Source organism: Mirounga leonina, unplaced genomic scaffold (assembly GCF_011800145.1).
Source record: "Mirounga leonina isolate KUSES-001 unplaced genomic scaffold, KU_Mleo_1.0 Mir_357, whole genome shotgun sequence".
Classification (NCBI taxonomy): Eukaryota; Metazoa; Chordata; class Mammalia; order Carnivora; family Phocidae; genus Mirounga; species Mirounga leonina.
The window spans coordinates 8,667,010-8,685,893 of record NW_023270702.1 but is presented as its reverse complement, the minus strand read 5'-3'; the positions used below and the strand labels follow the sequence as shown (position 1 = coordinate 8,685,893).

The following is an 18,884-nucleotide window of genomic DNA, read 5'->3' as shown; positions in this document are numbered from 1 at the left end:
AAGTGTATTTTACAGGGGATCAATCGACCTAGCCTTTGAATATGGTTTCAGCAAAGTAACACATTCTAAGGAAAATGAAAATGAAGCACATGTCAAGAAAATTTCAATAGGTGCCCATATGCAAATTTGCAAGAAAATAAGTCCTTTTTCTGTGGATGTAATTGCTACTATGTCTTGAAGATACACTTAATGTTAAAAATAATTCAATCTTTTAGCAGATGCTAGAAAATACTGCAGATTATTTATAACATTATAAATTTTATTTTTTGCATTTATGATCTCCAAAAACAAAGTAAAAAAATCTAGTACCTAGATTTTTTAGACAAAATGCTTCAATCCACCACTAAGTGGCAGGACTAAGACTCTGGCTCTCCCAGGTCACTTCAGAGCAGTGTAAGGCTTATCCCAGCAGTTTGTAATGAAGGCCATGATCTATCTTCAAGAATATATTTTATTCTCAACTAGTTTCTCAATACAGGCATCAAGCCATATCTGAAAATCAACTGTCATGTCTTTTAGCAAAATTAGGCTCTATCAGAAAATAAAAATTAAATTCAATCATTAAAAACTACCTCCATGTACATAAGATGGAAAATCCTCATGGATAATTGACAATCAAGGATTTAGGTTTTATACACACGCACACACACACACACACACATATCTGGGCACATCAGGTACCTCCTGAATGGCCCTGCCCAATAACACACACACACACATATATAATTTAATCTTGTTATTATATTGGGTGGTTCTATCAACAATTTAAACCAAAAATCTTTTCAAAAGAAAGTCAATTCTATAAAAATAAGAATATTATGAGAAATGTTATTTAAAATTGATAGGATGCATATAGAAACAATAAAGTCAGAAAAATTTGCTCAATTAAAAAAAAATACCACAGATTTTAAATGTCCACTATCTAAACAATGATTATGTAAAACAACAAATAATTGAGTCTACAAATGCATTCAACATTCAACAATTTTTTTTTATTGAGTGCCTACTATGTGCCAGGCAAAATGCATCTGTCTGCTAAGGATACATCAAAGAACAAGCATACAGCTATCAATGGACATAAAGTTTCAGTTAAGCAAGACAATATGTTCTACAGATCTGCTGTACACGTAGTTACCAATACTGTACTGTACACTTAAAAACTGGTTAAGAGGATAGATACATGTTGCGTTCTTGCCAGAATAAAACGAATTTCAGACAAACAAAACAGGAAAAAGAGAACAAATATACAAAAAAATTGATTAAATTAATTCTAGTGGCAAATACATGGAAATACATATACAGAAAAATGTTAATTAAAAATGCAGAATACATAAGATATGCACAGAGATTATATTGCTATATAAAGTATGTGCATCAACTAATGTGATTTAGAAGCAACAGTGTTTAATATTTTTGTCAAATAGCAGAAGTTAATAATTGTATTACAATTTTAAAAGTGTGAAATGCTAAAAATGTTTTCCATCTGCCTAGGAACAACTCATTTCAGTAATTTACTTATTGAAGACTATTATTATCATTATTAATTTATTTTAACATTAAAATAGTGGCTACTTCTAGTCTAATGGAGAGTCCAGGCAAGTTACGAGGTCATTGATGCAGTGTAATGAATGCCATGATTGGGAGAAAGAGAATGGGCCTTAATCTCATGTGCCTAGATTCATCAAAGGAGATGAATAGTTAAGTTTACATGAAGGAAATAAGCAATCATTAGAATAGCCATCCCACAAACAGAAGAACCCGGAGCTACACTTGAGGAATTCAGGGTCTAATAAAACAATAATCTATGTCTGCATCTGGTCTAAACAGGATCATATTTAAAATAAAACTAAACCACTGGGGAAAAAAGTAAATAAGATATTTTGATGCTGTGTACTTTTTCTCTTATTTCAGTTTCTTCCAGGAGTCAGTGGATTTTGAGATACATCCATTGGTAAAATACTCGTCACGGGCATTGCTTGGTGAGTCTGACATTTGAACATGGCAAACATTGCCTTCCGAAATCTGCAGTAAGAAAGGGGAAATCTGGCATTATCCTATAACGACTTGGAACTCTTAAAGCATTTTCGAATATGTCTAAGACACCTCTACTGCTAACTGACATCTCCAAATAAACTTTTGCCTCCAACTTTAACATCCCCTGTTAAGAACATTCATAAATACAGAAGGTATAGTTATAGTTAAAGACCAGTTTTGCACCATTGATTATAAACATTGAAGACATTTAATAAAAATCAAAAATTATGTCTGTTTAAGATGACACTTCAAATGTCAGTTACAATTTACTTGAACTAAGGATATGCATTTCACACATTTGTTCTTCTGAACAAAGGCCAGTTGAAATTAAAGGGAGCTTGAGAATGACTAACCTTTCCAAAAGAACTACCTATAGAATCTGAATTTAAAATACGTTCTTTATTCTTCTTATGTGATCTGTTTGGTCTTAAATTTTTTATGTTTCTTTGTATACCTGTAGCTAAAGCTGCTCTCCCAAACATGTGCATAAATACAAACGTTTGCATTTCAGGATCAAATTACCTGGCCTCTACTGAGATTTTTTTTTTGATCAAATATTTAAGGACAATAAATTGGTTATTCCATCTTTTAGCAGTAACAGGAAGTAAAATAATCTAGGCTTCACTGAGGAGACAGAAATCTTTGCTGAGTTCCAACAAAGGGAGAAGGAAGTATTCTTTATTGTCCTGAATGACTACCCACTCCTGAAACCATTTTATTTTAGCACTGAGTTTTTCTCTTGCATTTGAATTTCTTCTTTCTTTCTTTTTTTTTTAAAGATTTTATTTATTCATAAGAGACAGAGAGAGAGAGAGGCAGAGGGAGAAGCAGGCTCCCCACTGAGCAGGGAGCCCGATGTGGGACTTGATCCCAGGACCCTGGGATCATGACCTGAGCCGAAGGCAGACGCTTAACCATCTGAGCCACCCAGGCGCCCTGAATATCTTCTTTCTAGTAAATATACAATTACACCACCCACTTATGGAGCCCAACATTGCCTTCCTCACCTTGTCCATTTTCTCATAATAGAACCACTCTTTTCTTTGGAAAATCAGTTCCATGTGTTGGGGTAGCCATGAGAACTAAGCTGAGCCCACCAACCACCTTCTAGTAGCTTTTCTGCCAGAAAGCCATCTGAGATGACACTCGAATTTGGGGGTGCTTAGCTGGTAGAACTTGGGTCTTGGGTTGCTGTAATCATCTCCCCTCCATATGGGAAGAGGCTGTCCCAGAGCTGGAGCTCTAGGCATTTAAAGGCCTAGATGCCTCTCCAGTTGCATGAGCCAAATAATTTTTACACTAGTTTGAAGTGAGTTTCTGTCACTTACCTCCCCAAAAATCTTTTTAACATCCTTTCTATATCCATGTTTTTTATTTAAAAGCATTTTAAACATTACTTACTTTCTGTTAGCAACCACGTAAATACAGGGATTGTAGAATGTAGAAGATTTTGCAAATAGCGGAGCTATGATGGCCATTGAGGGAGGAATCTTCTTTGGGTCACCAAAAGAAGCCCATAAGCACACGATGGAATAAGGGGACCATGCCACCAGAAACATAAGTATCATTATCACAGACATCTGTAAAAAAAATCAGTATTTGGCAAACCCCGTATCTAAAATATTGAAATAGCTAATATATTTAAAATAGCATGAAAAATTATCTAGATCAGAATCTGAGTAAGTTTATGTTGTTGATGACATAGAGGAAAAACTGAACTTTTCCAAACCTCGTTGCACTTTGCTTATGTGCCTCAAGTCCTCTATGATAACAAGAGCTTGTTAAATGGATAGAACGGTAAACAAATGTAAAGAATGACCTCTTTCTTTTACTGTGCTAGGGAAGAATACAAAAGCTGGCTTTGATGAGAGGCAGATGAAAACCCACTCCTAACCCACTTCCAGTAATTGTGCTATGGACTGCTGGCATTGTGCTTTCCCCCCGCACTGTCATCATATGCTCATCTAAAAAAATAACTTTCTAAATTCAATCTGGAAAAAAACAAAATCCTCTTTTGAGTTCATTGTATTCTAATACAGACAATTTGAGCTTGATATACATGTACAGTGTAGATAGTTTTGTAAAGAAGTTCCCCTTGCATCTTGTTTAAATAAAAAATTATAACTTTTACATTGTTCCTTATTGATTGTCCACTAAAATGATGGAAAGAGGTTTAAAAAGATAAAAACCCAGGAGTGCCTGGGTGGCTCAGATGGTTAAGCATCTGCCTTTGGCTCAGGTCATGATCCGGGGCTCTTGGGATTGCCCCCAAGACGTCGGGCTCCCTGCTCAGAGGGGGTGGGGGTCTGCTACTCCCTCTCCCTCTGCCCCTCCACCCTGCTCATTCTCTTTCTCTCTCTCTCTCAAGTAAATAAATAAAATCTTTAAAAAAAAAAAAAAAGATAAAAACCCATAAGGATTGAGAATACAGATTAGACAATAGCTTTGTAAAAATTAAAACTGAACAACCACTGGACAAGCAGCAAATTACTTACCAGACACAAGAATAATTTAAAAATAAGTAAAACTTTTTTAAAAGAGCCAGCAGTGAGGGAAAACTAAATACAGACTAATCCATTCCACAGAACTACATAAAGTCCCTGGAATTGGAGGTAACAAGCTAGCTTTGAATGTGGGGCTGCACATGGAACTTAAAATAGCAGAACTCACTGAAACCTGCAGAAAGAAGCAATTAGATTTCTGAACCCCCTCCCTCAGCCAGGCAACTCCCCTTCCTCTCCCCAGAAGAATCCAGAGGTTCAGTGTAAAAGACAGGAAACTAGGGGGCACTGGGCTACTGAGAGCTGGAGCACTATACTAGAAAGAGGGGTGCTGCATGCTGTCCCCTCCCTGTTCTGAGCCATAAGAGTATGGGAAACAGACTTGTGCTTCCCACTCAGGAACATGAAAGAATCTTCTCCTTGAAAATTGACCAGCCCAAAAGAAAATACATGGAGATACAGAGCATCAGAAATTCCCCCAAAGGAACATCCCAGTGAACAAGGATGCCCAGAGCTTACAATCAGCTTTTTAGTGCATCACTCTTAAATATGCAGAAGACAGTCATTGACCACCAGACATTGAGGAAACAAACTGACAGACAGAGACAAAAATGGCACACACACACACACACACACACACTGGAATATTACTTAGCCATAAAAAATGAAATCTTGCCATTTGTAGCAACATGGATGGACCTAGAAGGTATTATGCTAAATGAAATAAGTCAGAGAAAGAAAATACCATATGCCTTCATTTATATATGGAATCTAAGAAACAAAACAAATGAACAGACAGAAAATGGAAATAGACTCATAAATACAGAGAACTGGTGGTTGCCAGAGGAGAGGAACATAGGGGGATGGGCAAAGTAGGTGAAGGGGATTAAGTGGTACAAACTTCCAGTTATAAAATAAATAAAGTCATAGGGATGAAAAGTACAGCATAGGGAGTACAGTCAATAATATTGTAATAACATTGTATGATGACAGACAGTAGCTACAATTATTGTGGTGAATATTGTGTAATGTGGAGAATCACTGAATCACTATGTTGTACACCTGAAACTAATATAACATTGTATGCCAACTATACTTCAACAATAATTTTTTTAAAAAGATGGCCAAAAACAGTGGTGCAGAAATTCAGGGGAAACAAAAAATATGTGATGAACAGAAGGAAAATGTAAATATGTACATAATACCATCACAAAAATGAGAGAAGATATATATCCATAAAACAAGAAGAGGAGGCTATTGGAAAGGAGTAGAGGATGTAAAATTAACTCTTTTTATCTATAAAAACCATTTTTATCCTTTACCCTATTTAAAAAATGAAGGGCAGAATTTTAAAAATGCAGTGGCAAGGTTGAATGATGTGGTCAGCCAGGATTAGGGTAATGAGGTGAGTCATGCAAGTGCAGGGTCAGATCCTGTCTTTATTTAAAATTGTATATTTTGTTCAATATGGGTTTTTTAACTATTTTTTTTTACTTAAAATCAATTAACATATAGTGTATTATTAGTTTCAGAGGTAGAGTTTAGTGATTCATCAGTTGCATATAACACCCAGTTCTCATTCCATCAAGTGCCCACCTTAATACCCATCACCCAGTTACCCCACCCCCCCACCCCCCTCCCCTCCAGCAACCCTCAGTTTGTTTCCTAGAGTTAAGAGTCTCTTATCCTTTGTCTCTCTCTCTCTGATGTGACATTAAATTTGATTTTTAAAAAATACTACATCAACTACTTTTTTTTTGAATTGCTGAGTTTTTGGTGCCTGTTTGAATCTTGCACCCAAGGCTTGAACCTCACTTTTCTCACCCAATCCCAGACCGGGACATGGTTGAGGAAATCTTGCAGAAAGGAGAAACAAAAACAAAGTCCAAGACAGGGACAATATAGGAGAGAACATTTAAGAAAATTAGAAGATATATTCAGGAGATTCAATATCTAAAAAAAAAAAAAAAAAAAAAACTCCCAAAAAAAAAAAAAAAAAAAAAAAGAAAAAAAAAAAAAAGAAAAAAAATAACAAAAAAAAAAAAAAAAAAAAACTTCCAGAAAAAAAAGCAAAACAAAACATAGGAAGGAAATCACCAGAGAAATAATACAAGAAATCTCCCAGAAGGGGAAGACTTGAGTCTTCATATTGAAAGCACTCACCAAGTACCCAGAACATGGGTGAATAAAGAGGCCCCTCAAGGCACATCAGCATGAAATTCCAGGAAATTAGAGAAACAGAGATGATCCTCCAAGCTTCCAGAGAGAACACATAGAACACTACAAAGGGTCAGTCACCATAATGCTGCCAGCTTTCACAATACCAACACCGGAAGCTAGGAGACTCTAGAGCAATGCCTTCAAAATTCTTCGAAAATCATTGTTCTACTTAAAATTCCATGCAAGGCAAACAGTCAAATATGATCATAGAATTAAGACAGTTTCAGGCAACAAAATCTTTAAAAATTTATCTCCCTATAACCTCCTCAGAAATCTATTTGAGAATGTGCTCCACCAAATGAGAGCGAGTAACCAAAAAAAAGGGAAGATATGCAAGCCAGAAAACAGGCGATCCAACCCACGAGAGAGGCCACAGGCATTCCCAGCTGTCGATAAGGAGATCTGAGGATGCCGGCAGTGGTCTTAGAGAAGGGCCAGTGTAGAGCAAGATGCGTGAGAATGCCGGGAGGACAGTTCCAAGAAAAGGATAAAGTCAAGTAGTCTCTAATGCATTTGAAAATAGAGAGGAGATTGGCGCTTCTGGTCGGGAGTTTAGAGATGAATTAGTGACCCATACACAGAACAGTGAGCAAACAAAACTATGGGGGGTGGGGAGGATAGAGGAAGAGCAGAAGAGGGGACTGAGAGGAGGAAGAGAAAAAAAGAAAATGAATGATTAACCCCAAAATTAAAAATTGTATCAAAAAATACAAATCACAGAACCATACAGAGATCTACAATAAACAAAATTTAAGTAGTTACAATAAGGTACAATAATGTAACCAAATATTAACATTATGCTGACAAGATGAGGAAAGAGAAAGGTTGGGGTGGAGGAGTAGGACAGATGGTGTAAGAGAAATAAATTCTCATGATCCATAGTAGGAAATCAAGAGTAGTAGCAAACAAAAATATCCAAAACAGCAGATAAACACATCATTTAGAAATATGGAGACAAACACAAGAAAAAGAGCCAAAAAGTAAAAATCAGGTGTTGGGGAGAGGTGATGGTAATATGGACCACATATGTGTAAAAGCTCCATTACAAAAACATTTTAAGGATTTTAATGTCTTACCTTGGTTACATCTACCTGATCTGACCAGTCTCTGTTGAGGTACTCAGTGCAGTTACTAGTGATATGACATTTAATGGATCGAGTGACATGGTAATAGCAGTAAAACATCACTGTCAAGGGCACAATAAAATTTACCGCAATAACTGTCATCGTGAAAGAAACAAAAGATCTGAAAATAAGAAAAGGGAATCATTATATCACTATTTGTTTAATGTGCTGAATAGGGGAAAGGAAACAGGACAATAATTAAAAATAATCCTGGCACTGTTCAATAGTCACTATATTATGACGTAGCTTAGGAAGGATATTTAACTAGTTCATTTAGACTAGAGGGTGGCAAACCTATGGCCTATGGGCCACACCCAGTCTGTCGTCTGTCTTTGTAAATTGAACTTCCTTGGAACTACATTCATTTACATACTGTCTATGGCTGCTTTCACAGGCAGGGTTGAACAATTATAACAGAGACAGTCTTGTCTGTAAAGCCTAAGATATTTTCTTGTTGACCCTTTACAAAAAGTTTAAGATTTAGATTTAGTTTGAGAGTTAGAAATTTTCTACCAGTTTTTCTGAGTCATCTTTCATTTTCTTTAACAAACTGAGTTACCCTCTTTTCCCTGGTAACTACAGAAGAGCACCACTAAGGAGCAAGCAAGTCCTTCCGGTGACTGTGCCTTTGCTGTGTCATTTCAGCTTTATCACCAGATCATCCTGAAAAGATAGGAGGGAGTCAGCCGGAGCTTTCGGCTTTCGGGACAGCCACATGTTATCTGGCGATACTAACGCCCCGTCTTCCCTTTCAGATTCTACCCCTGAGATACCAGCACTGAATGGGTGCTCAGGAGAGAGAAGACGGAAGAGGGTAAGGGAACAAGGGAGCCTGATGGCCTTCACTTGCAAACGAGCATAATGCAGTGCTGGAATCACATCATCACTACACAGGAAGCACTTGGCCACACTGTGTGCAAAACATCTGATCTGAGCTTAAATTTGAAATGATGAGAGAATGTCTACATTAGAAGCATTTGATTACTGTAAAGTGAAAATGTGTCTCTTACGCATCATTTTTCCGCCAGTTTATGGTACAAGTAGCCCCAGTAGGATCTGGGGCATAACTAGCCCACCCTATGATTGGCATCAAAGCCCAAAAGAGACCATTGAGCCAGGCCCCCAGAATCATGCGGATATAAGTGTTGCTGGTCATTCTTCTTCCTGTTAACAAACAGATGAGATATTAGCATCATTTGCCATTGATGGAATTCATTTCTTCACTTTGTTTTAACTGATTATTCAAAGTTGTTGTCAAGTACGTTCTTTACAAAGCACTTTAGTTCACTCAGAGCCTATCTACATGAATTCATATTCAGGAAAAAAAAAAAAGGCATTTAAGCCTGTACCTGAATGATAAAAAGGATCAACTAGAGGACAAGCAGGGAGAAGCACTCTCCAGGCCTACAGAAACAGCATTTACAAAGATCCCGAAGTGGGAAAGGCCTAGGCCAGTACCCCAAAGTGAGGGGGCCCCAGCCAAAGCTGGAAAGATAGCCAAGGGCCTGACCACGTGGAGCCTTGGAGGTTGTGCTGTGAAATTTGGATTTTATTCTAAAATCATAGGAAATCACTGAAACTTTTGAATAAGGATTGTCAGAGAAATGAGACTGACCATACAGTCTTAATGCAACTCATTACATTTATGTTTTATTTTTTTTTAAAGATTTTATTTATTTATTTCTGAGAGAGAGAGAGAAAGAGCATGAGCAGGGGGAGGGGCAGAGGGAGATGCAGACTCTCCGCTGAGCAGGGAGGCGGATGCGGGACTTGATCCCAGGACTCTGGGATCATGATCTGAGCCGAAGGCAGACGCTTACCCGACTGAGCCATCCGGGCGCCCCAATCATTACATTTATATTTTAAAGTACATGTGTGTTGAGTGGTACTTAGGCAAGAAACAGATTCATTGAGAAAGCTGAGAGAAGTGCTATACCTATGTCCGGACTACAGATGGTCAGGTATCGATCCATGGCCACAACAGTGAGTAATCCAATACTTGCCATTCCAAAAAAGATATTCAGTCCGGCATAAATCTAAAAATCAAAATTGGAAAGAAAACACCATTCTACACACCCTCCCAAGAGACACTTAAAACTTTTATTCCATGGCTAGAATACATCTTAAGGACATTGAATGTTTTTTGTTTTAATAATTTTAGAATACATTTTCCATTGTCATGTTGTAACTGGCTTATTAAAGGCATGTGTGGAAAGTGTTTTAGGTCTTTAAAATAAACCCTTTAAAAATTTTAAGACTTAAAGTAAAACTTCTATACAACATACTCTATAAACAGAGTGCAAAACAAACCATAAATTAGGTGCAGTGCATATAACAAACAAAATACTAGTGTTCACAAGCTAGAGAATTCAACAAGAGGAAAAGACAAACAGGAAAATGGGCTATTCACACAGGAGGAAACCTGAATGTTTATAAGATGTAAACCACAATACGTATTCAAATAAGTGTAAATCATTAAGATACCATTTTACACCCATCAAAATGATAAAAAAAAATTAAAAGTCTGATAATCCCAAGCATTGGAGAGAATGTGGAAAATAATAGATGTTCTCATAATTGGCATACCCATTTTGGAAAGCAATTTGGCCACATCTGATGGAGTTGAAGATGAATATTCTCTACAACCCAACCATCCTTCTCCTAGGCAATATGTTTAAAGAAACTCTTACATATTGTAGGAGACATACGAATGCTTATTGAAGCCTTTTTTTGTGACTGAAAACAAATGGGAATAAATGCTTAATAACAGAAAAATAAATACATTGGGGTATGTTCACAAAATGGAGTATCATGTAGCAGTTAAAATGAGTGACTTATAGCTACATCCATCAACATGGATAAACTTCATAGTATCATATAATAAGATTGCATCATGTAAACAATATATTATTTATACAGAGTTTAAAATATACAGTTTAGTTTATGTGCAGGTAAATATGTATTAAGATAGAAAAACATTCATGGTAGAGAAGGGAGTAAGATTGGGATAGTATACAATGGCCTTCAACAGTATTTTTCAAGTTTTAGATCTTAATTCTTTTTTAAGATTTTATTTATTTGAGACAGCACGTGCACAAGCGAGCAGGAGGGGGAGGACTTTCAAGCTAACTCCTCACTGAGCACACGGAGCCAACACAGGGCTCAATCTCACGACCCTGAGATCATCACCTGAGCGGAAACCAAGAGTAGGTCCCTTAACTGACTGACCCACGCAGGTGCCCCTCAAGTTTTTTTTATCTTTAAAAAGCAAAACAACCTGAGGCACATATTGCAAAACATTAAGATTTGACAAAACCAGGTGGGACATACATGAGTATTCATTATTCTATTACTCTCATTTTATTCTCTATAATTTTATAGCTTAAAATAGTAAACTGTTTTAAAACCTCAGGCCAAAAGTCGTATCTGCCTACTATCCTAATATGAATTAATATTAATATATTTCCTTGTCAGTAAAAATAATAATGGATATACTTAATTGCAAGTCCATTGGAGGACTGTCCATAGGGGGAAAAAATCTGGTAGTTTAACTACATTACTTAGATATTATGATATTATCATTAAAGTTTATTGTTTCCAATGAAAACAGGATATTTCTTTTTGAATTTGCAATATGCAAGTTTTGAATATGCAAATTTTTACTTCTTTCTTCTCTAGTTGAATGCTAATTTTTTGGTTTTTTCCTTTGGATTAGGGGAATTTTGAAAATATAATGAATACTACCAATGTCATTTCTCTTTTATTAAGTAATACATTTCACAGTCACTTCTGAAACTATTTTCAGCACTTTACCTATTATCCTACATGATCTTATTTGAATACCTTGGGATTTCTTTTTTTAGACATTTAAATTTACATCTCTTTAATATTTTATTTTGCTTTCATTCCAAAGATCTCCAATACCTGGCATCCTGCGTATCCAAATTTCCAGCTTCCATACAGATCTGAAGCTGCAGACATGGGATATCCAATGCTACTGACCCCTATATCAGTAACAGCCAGGTTAATGATAATTGCATTTGTGGGTGTCCGAAGTTCCTTGTACTTAATGAAGATGCCCAGAACTATTAGGTTGCTGAAAATACTTATTATACCTGAGAACATAGACAAAAGAAAACACACACACACACACACACAAAACCACTTTGTTTAATTTGAATGTTTAAAAGTAGTATCCAGGGCGCCTGGGTGGCTCAGTTGGTTAAGCGACTGCCTTCGGCTCAGGTCATGATCCTGGAGTCCCTGGATCGAGTCCCGCATTGGGCTCCCTGCTCGGCAGGGAGTCTGCTTCTCCCTCTGACCCTCTCCCCTCTCATGTGCTTGCTCTCTCTCATTCTCTCTCAAATAAATAAATAAAATCTTTAAAAAATAAATAAATAAAATAAAATAAAAATAAAAGTAGTATCCAAATTAAAGATTTAAGCCCCTTCAAAAACAGCAAATCCATTTTAGTTCATTTATGTTAGGAGCTCCAACTGTTCTTAAAACTGGTTGTAATACCTTCCCAGCCCTTCTGTGAAATAGAAATAAGAAAATTTAAACAAAGAATCTACCAATTGCATACAGAGCACTGCAGGCTGGTTTTAATGTCCTCCCTGTTAATCATGCTGCCCTTGAAATTCCTCCCGTCTTCCATGAGACCACCTCTGCTGATTTTTAAGATATATGTATGACCATACCATCTCTTTTGGCAGTCTTCCTCCCCCTCCTTCCTGAGGCCTGAGGCTTTTCTTTCTCTATAGTTTGCTTTCTCAAGCCTCAACTGTCATTCTACCTTAACAGCTCTTCTGTCACTTTCCAGCCCTGACCCATGCTCCAGTTCCATATCCCTTTGCATTCAGCTCATTGCCATTAAACATTTACTAGGGATCTACCATGTGTAAGATCATGACTGTTCCAGTATTTCTGGAAACTCACCATGTCCAAATCTGAGTACCTCGTCCAACGTGCACACATGAACACTCCCCTGCAGAAAGCACACTGCAAGGTTTGACTATTCAGAAAGGGAATTGGGCTGGCTTTTACGTACATTGAGAGGCCTCACAGGTGATACCTCCCTAGTCAAGGTTCCACAGTCTGGGATCTGTTAGCCTTGGGGTTCCAGAAACTCACTGTTGTCAATGCCCTGGAATGGACTGAATTCAGGTAGATAGATGACTGAACTTCATAATCAGAATGGCAGTGTATTAATATACAATGAGTGGTATTGTTGAATGAACCAGACACTCATGTTAGCCCAATTAACAACCTCTACATCCTGCAAAGGATGCATAAATTTCCTATAAGCCAGATGTAGGTCATATTAGGTCCTAACAGTGGGGGTGTGAGCAGCCCCCAACAATTGTAGAGGGAAGGTTTCCAAGCACCAACACACAAAAGTATCAGCTGAGGAAGAACTTCCATTATATCTTGGCACCTCAGTAAAACTTCCTTTTAGCATCCTGTGACACTAATCCTCCAGATCCTATTCTTTCCCCTCTGTGCTGTTGGCAGAATAAGCTGGCTACAACACAGAATTAGCCATGTTTCTTCTCAGAGCTCCAATACTCTCCATTGGCTGTGGGATAAAAGCCCACACATCCCAACCTGATACCCAGGTTTTGCCTCAATCTGTTTTCACCTCTCTAAGCAAATTTCCACACTTGCCAAACAAGCCATCCATTCTAATTATTTATCAAACACACGAGGCTTGTTGTAAAGCCTCTCCCACTTGGAACACCCTGTTTTTTTCCAGTACCTATACAAATGCTAACCATCCTTCAAAGTTCTATTCAAGCCCAGCTCTGCTCTAGAGCCTTCCCCTACCCACAGTAATTCTCCCTTCTCTAAATTCCCAAAGCACTTGCTTATATTACACATTATTCATCTTATGTGGTGCTATATTTAACTTTTAGATACTCCTAGTCTTCTCATCTAGATTTCAGGTTCCTAATGACTTCTGTGTTCTATGAGTATGTGGCATATAGCAGATTTGTTTAATAAACAGAGCACAACTAAAACTCGTATTAATTTCTATTATTCCTGCAAGGCATAAGTAAGGCACAATGATAGCAAATTTGGTGATTCTTTGGCTCTATTTTTAACTTTTTATTTTTTCTTAAGATTTTATTTTTAAGTAATCTCTACATCCAACATGGGGCTAGAACTCACAAACCCGAGATCAAGAGTCATATGCTCTACCAACTGAGCTAGCCAGGTGCCCCTCTCTGGCTCTAATTTTAGCATCAAGTATTGTAGCATACATACAAGAAATACTCCAAAAAGCTTAATGAATTGAAGAATCTTCCTAAGCTAACTACTAATTGACGATTTTGAAAGTCAGATAAAACATAGTACAGTAAGTTGTTGCCTACCAAGTACACAACCAGAATAAAGTAACTGTACTTTGGGGGAGGTCTTGGATATAATGGAGGGTATGAGGTAAACAATTTGGCCTTTTTCTCTATTCGTTCAGCAGCTATCTCAAGCTCTCTGTTCTGTTTTCCTAACTGCAGGTATTTTCTAATGAGTAGACAATAGATCATTTAATAGTTAGGTCTAAATTAATTTCCTCTTGACTTCTGTGGCTTTCTTACAATCTCTTGGCAGATCCTACTTAATCTACACCCTGGCCTGCCTTTCTCCATCTCTACCTTATTAAAGATGTGCCTCATCCAAGCTTCTTAGAACCCCCTTCTTTTCCCATTGACCACATAATCTGTGATTTCATACATATCTGAGGCTATGTGCTGCTTCTTTCCAGATTGATCTCATAAAATTCAAACCCACGTGTCCAGCTTTTTACTGGATATCTCTCACATTGAACCAAGAGATTCAGTGTGAGTTCCTTCTTCAAACCTGTTCTTCCCCACATGTATTCCTATCTTGGTGAATAGCTTCACCATCTAACCACAAGAGCCCCCAAACAGAAAACTTGTCATCTTTGACACTCCCTTCCCTTCTCCCTCAATTGCCACATCCAACCATCAATTCTAACTTCTGGCTTTTGAATGTATCTACTTCTATCTCGATTGCCACTTCTCCCTCCTCAGGATCCTTCCTAATCACACAGGGGCCTCCTATGTGGTCTCTTAGCTACTACGATAGCATATTTCTTTCTTTTTTTTTTTTTTTAAAGATTTTATTTATTTGACAGAGAGGGAACACAAGCAGGGGGAGTGGGAGAGGGAGAAGCAGGCTTCCTGCTGAGCAGGGAACCCGATGCGGGGCTCAATCCCGGGACCCTGAGATCATGACCTGAGCCGAAGGCAGTCACCCAACCGACTGAGCCACCCAGGCGCCCCCGATAGCATATTTCTAAAATGCAAATGGAATCATGTCCTTCAGTGACTCCTCATCGCCTTTATGACTTAGGTGATTCTTCATTACTTGGTACATAGCCTCCTCTGCAGCCTAGTATCTCTTACCCTTCAATTTACAATTCATCCATAATGAATGATTTCAGATCCTCAATTTACCATGTCCTGTTGCCTCCCAGCCTTACCTGGAGAAAGGGAGAGTGCTCAAGCTGGTGAAAGTTTGTAAGAGCTAAAATCTAAAAGAAATATTAAATTGAAAATTAAAATTTAAACAAAAAATCTAATAAACTCTTGATAAAAGTAACAAATGAAACAAATGCTTTAACTAAATTCTTCTTCTCATAGCTTTGGTTTTGATTTGGAAATATAAGTGGGTTTTGTTAAAAGGGGAAAACTAGGGGACCTAAAGAACAATAAATCTTTCAACAGAAGCATAAAGAGGTTAGATATGCTCCCTTCAGTTTATCTACCAAAACCATAAATAACACATGCCCAAGGTATTCCTTAATAAAACTGACCATTGAGGTTAAATGAGGGCTCTAGAATCAAAATGCCTTCAGTTCAGCATAGCTACTTAGTAGATGTGTGTGTTAGGTAAGTTACTTAAACTCTTCGTCTATATAAACAGGGAAGATAAAACTAATTCACTTACTGACTTTGTGTGAGGATGAATTATTCTGTATGTGTAAGTATTTAGAACAGTGCAAATATTCAAATAACAGTAGCAGTGGTAGTGGTGGTGGTAGTGATGATCATCGTCATAGTAGTAGTAGTAAAATTCCAATTATTGTTTCTGCTACAGGCATAAGAACCAGAGAGAACAATTCCTTAAGAAGAAATTTTCTTTGCGTGCTACTGTTGTAAACAGATCAAACAAGACAGCTTTACTTGGTCATCTACAAAAAACTAACTAAACTAAAAGTTTGTATACAAAGTATTTCTGTGTAGTTGTAATAAGACTTTCTCTTTAATTAGCATATTGTTTTTTCATACTGTTGCAACAACAAAAATCAAAAAGAAAATAGAACTTGTCTAGTACTTATCATACAGAGGTAGTCAAGTGAACAAGTTGAATTTACAAAAATTAACTGAAGAATCACAATTTCTAGCACAGAAGTAATTATGAATTATAGGGAAACTAAGCAACTATAAAGACTATACCGGGTATAGTAGGATTTGTGATACTTTCCCCTCCACTTTTGAATATATTTGAGAATTTCATAAGTCAATCCAAAAAATTACAATAAACCAATATAACTAACAGTTACTTCTAAAACTCATTAATGAGTATAAAATTGGAAATGAAGTGACTCAATATAAAATTTATACAATTCAACCTATACATTAAAAAGATAATTAGACAACTTCTATTTTATTTCCCCCATCCCTTTTTTCCAATAAACATGCCTTTATCTTAATCCAGTATACATCAATGAGTGTGTACACATGGGGAGAAAGAAACAAGTATATGTGTCCAATGCCTACTGTATGTGTCATTTAGGTCATTTAATATTACTCTTCTCAACAATCATGACAGTTATCTTATTCTTATCCTGTTTTCAGATAAGAAAATGGAAGAACAAAAAGCTGAAGGAACTTGCTTACTGTTGCAAAGATAAGATACTAAAAGATGAAATCCAAAGCTCAAGAGTTTTCCAATACAGCATATTCTGGGAATGAGCTGAATTTTCAAATTCTGTCCTCAGTGACAATAGTCTGCTCTTTTTACAACTTTAATTTTCTTTTTAAGGCCTTTCCATCTTAACTAGATTCCACCACCAAAGATAAGACTATGAACAGTATGTATGAGAGCAGTAAAGGACATAAAAATACATTTTTGCCATGGTACACGCTCTTCCCCAATAAAAACTTGACAATGTAATAACCAAATATATGGATGATTATAAAAGAATTATTCATTTTATATAAAACTTTTCTTAGCCCCACTTCACTACTGTTACATTGTTTATCAAGATTCAAAATAACTTGTGGCATTAACCACCATTAACAATGCCTTCATTATCCTTTCACCTACATTCTCTTACTATACAGCCAAGAAATAGGGCAAGTATTATTATTCCTATTTGTTACATGCGCACCCCAACTCAGAAAGGATAAGTGACTTGTTGGCCAACAACATGGAACTTGAAACATCTCTGAATCCATGCTTTTTCTACAACCTTATGCTGAAAACCTCTGCTTTTCTTCACCCATTCGGAAACAAAATAATGGTTAATGGAGTAAACATCCATACCTGCTGTGATCAAGTAAGCTGCAACAACATTGTGTTCAGTCTGTGAAAAGACAGAGCCATCTTCATTTTTAGAGTCTGTACTGTTGTCTAAATTATTCCTTAGCATTTTGGAGGAAAGAAATTGAGACAGCCTTCATAATGAGCCTTCAATAATTATGAAATATTTTAAGAACCAATGAAGAAAGAATTTTCAGAACCAATCATTTCCACTTACAGACCTCAAAGAAGGGCATTTTCATAGAGGCCCTCCCTTAACAAACTTAATTGGGCTGGAGAGGAAAGGATTTTAATTCCCAGAACAAGGAAAAAGCTTATTAGCAAAATAAAGAGAAATACCAAGCACCACACATTTTAAACAATTGGGTCATCAGTCTTGTATCTAAGGAGATTATCAAGTACACACCTCCCATTCAAACAATAAGCAAACTCAAAATCAGCAGGAGCTGACTTAACTGACTGCTGCTGGAAATCAGTTCTGAAATTAAGAACAAGACTTGGTCTCCTAAAACTTTTCAGATTAAGGTCCCTGCTTTCTGCTGAGCCTTTCAAGTTTTTCCATTTGTTTCTTTTTCCATAACAATTTGAATAATCAGACATAAACAGAGAAGTAATCTCCTTCCATCCTTCCAAGTCTCACTTCCTTAAAGGTAGTAATATTTTTTGGTGTGTATCTTCTCTGTTTTTCTTTGCTTATACAAACATATATTCATACTAGGATTTGAGGTTTCTCCCATTTTCTTTTTTCTTTTAAGCAAAAATGGGGAGATATGCATATATAAAATCATTCTGTTACCTTGTTTTCTCCTAAAGTCATATCATAAATTCCAGGCCAATAAACCTAAGTCTAACTTATTAATAGCTTTTATTTCATGGCATGGATATATATGATCTACTTCACAGCCCACCTTACTTAATTTACCCTATGCTTTGATATGCACAAGTAATTATCAGATAATAACAATCAGAGCATATCTCAGCAAAGAATCTGGATTCATTCATTCATCTTGTAAGGTACAGAGCAATTCTAATATTCTGGACCACCTTGTAATAACCCAAAAAGTAGTTATACAAATGGGTTATAATCTAGCATGAAAATTGTTAGAATATGATATCCCTACCACTTCCCCCCCCCCATTTTCTTTGTCATGTATTATTACTAAAATCTGATTCTTTTCAAGTTAATTTTTCAAAATCAGTAACTTCAGAGAAATGCTAGATGCACCAGCTAACAGTGTAAACATGGAACAGAACCACTAGGGGGCTATATTTACCTACTTAATTTTATAACTCCTAAAATGGCACAGCAGGAAAGACCCAAGATAATCCTTTGCCTCAATTCTTCCAGCTATGTATAAAATGAAGTTGAGGGGCGCCTGGGTGGCTCAGTTGGGTAAGTGTCTGCCTTCAGTTCAGGTCATGGTCCCAGGGTCCT

General features: G+C 36.8%; 1 protein-coding gene across 1 annotated transcript; it reads right to left on the bottom strand.

The window, feature by feature from the left end:
• Positions 1-1,041: 1,041 nt before the first annotated feature.
• On the bottom strand, positions 1,042-18,884 carry RRH (retinal pigment epithelium-derived rhodopsin homolog). Its single transcript, XM_035030274.1, has 7 exons — positions 17,453-18,884; positions 11,804-11,994; positions 9,816-9,915; positions 8,890-9,043; positions 7,832-8,000; positions 3,436-3,614; positions 1,042-2,022 (listed from the first exon to the last, which is right to left on the bottom strand). Exons 1-7 carry the CDS (start codon positions 17,556-17,558, stop codon positions 1,908-1,910), a joined length of 1,014 nt encoding a protein of 337 aa, XP_034886165.1. The 5' UTR covers positions 17,559-18,884; the 3' UTR covers positions 1,042-1,907.

Bases quoted from the DNA above. Each gene is read 5' to 3' on its own strand.
- RRH (XM_035030274.1), bottom strand. From the start codon at position 17,558: ATGCTAAGGAATAATTTAGACAACAGTACAGACTCTAAAAATGAAGAT. The intron at 9,916-11,803 runs GTATTGGAGATC...TTTGATTTTTAG, and splicing joins TTGGATACGCAGGATGCCAG to ATTTATGCCGGACTGAATAT. The intron at 8,001-8,889 runs GTAAGAGACACA...TCTTATTTTCAG, and splicing joins AACTGGCGGAAAAATGATGC to ATCTTTTGTTTCTTTCACGA.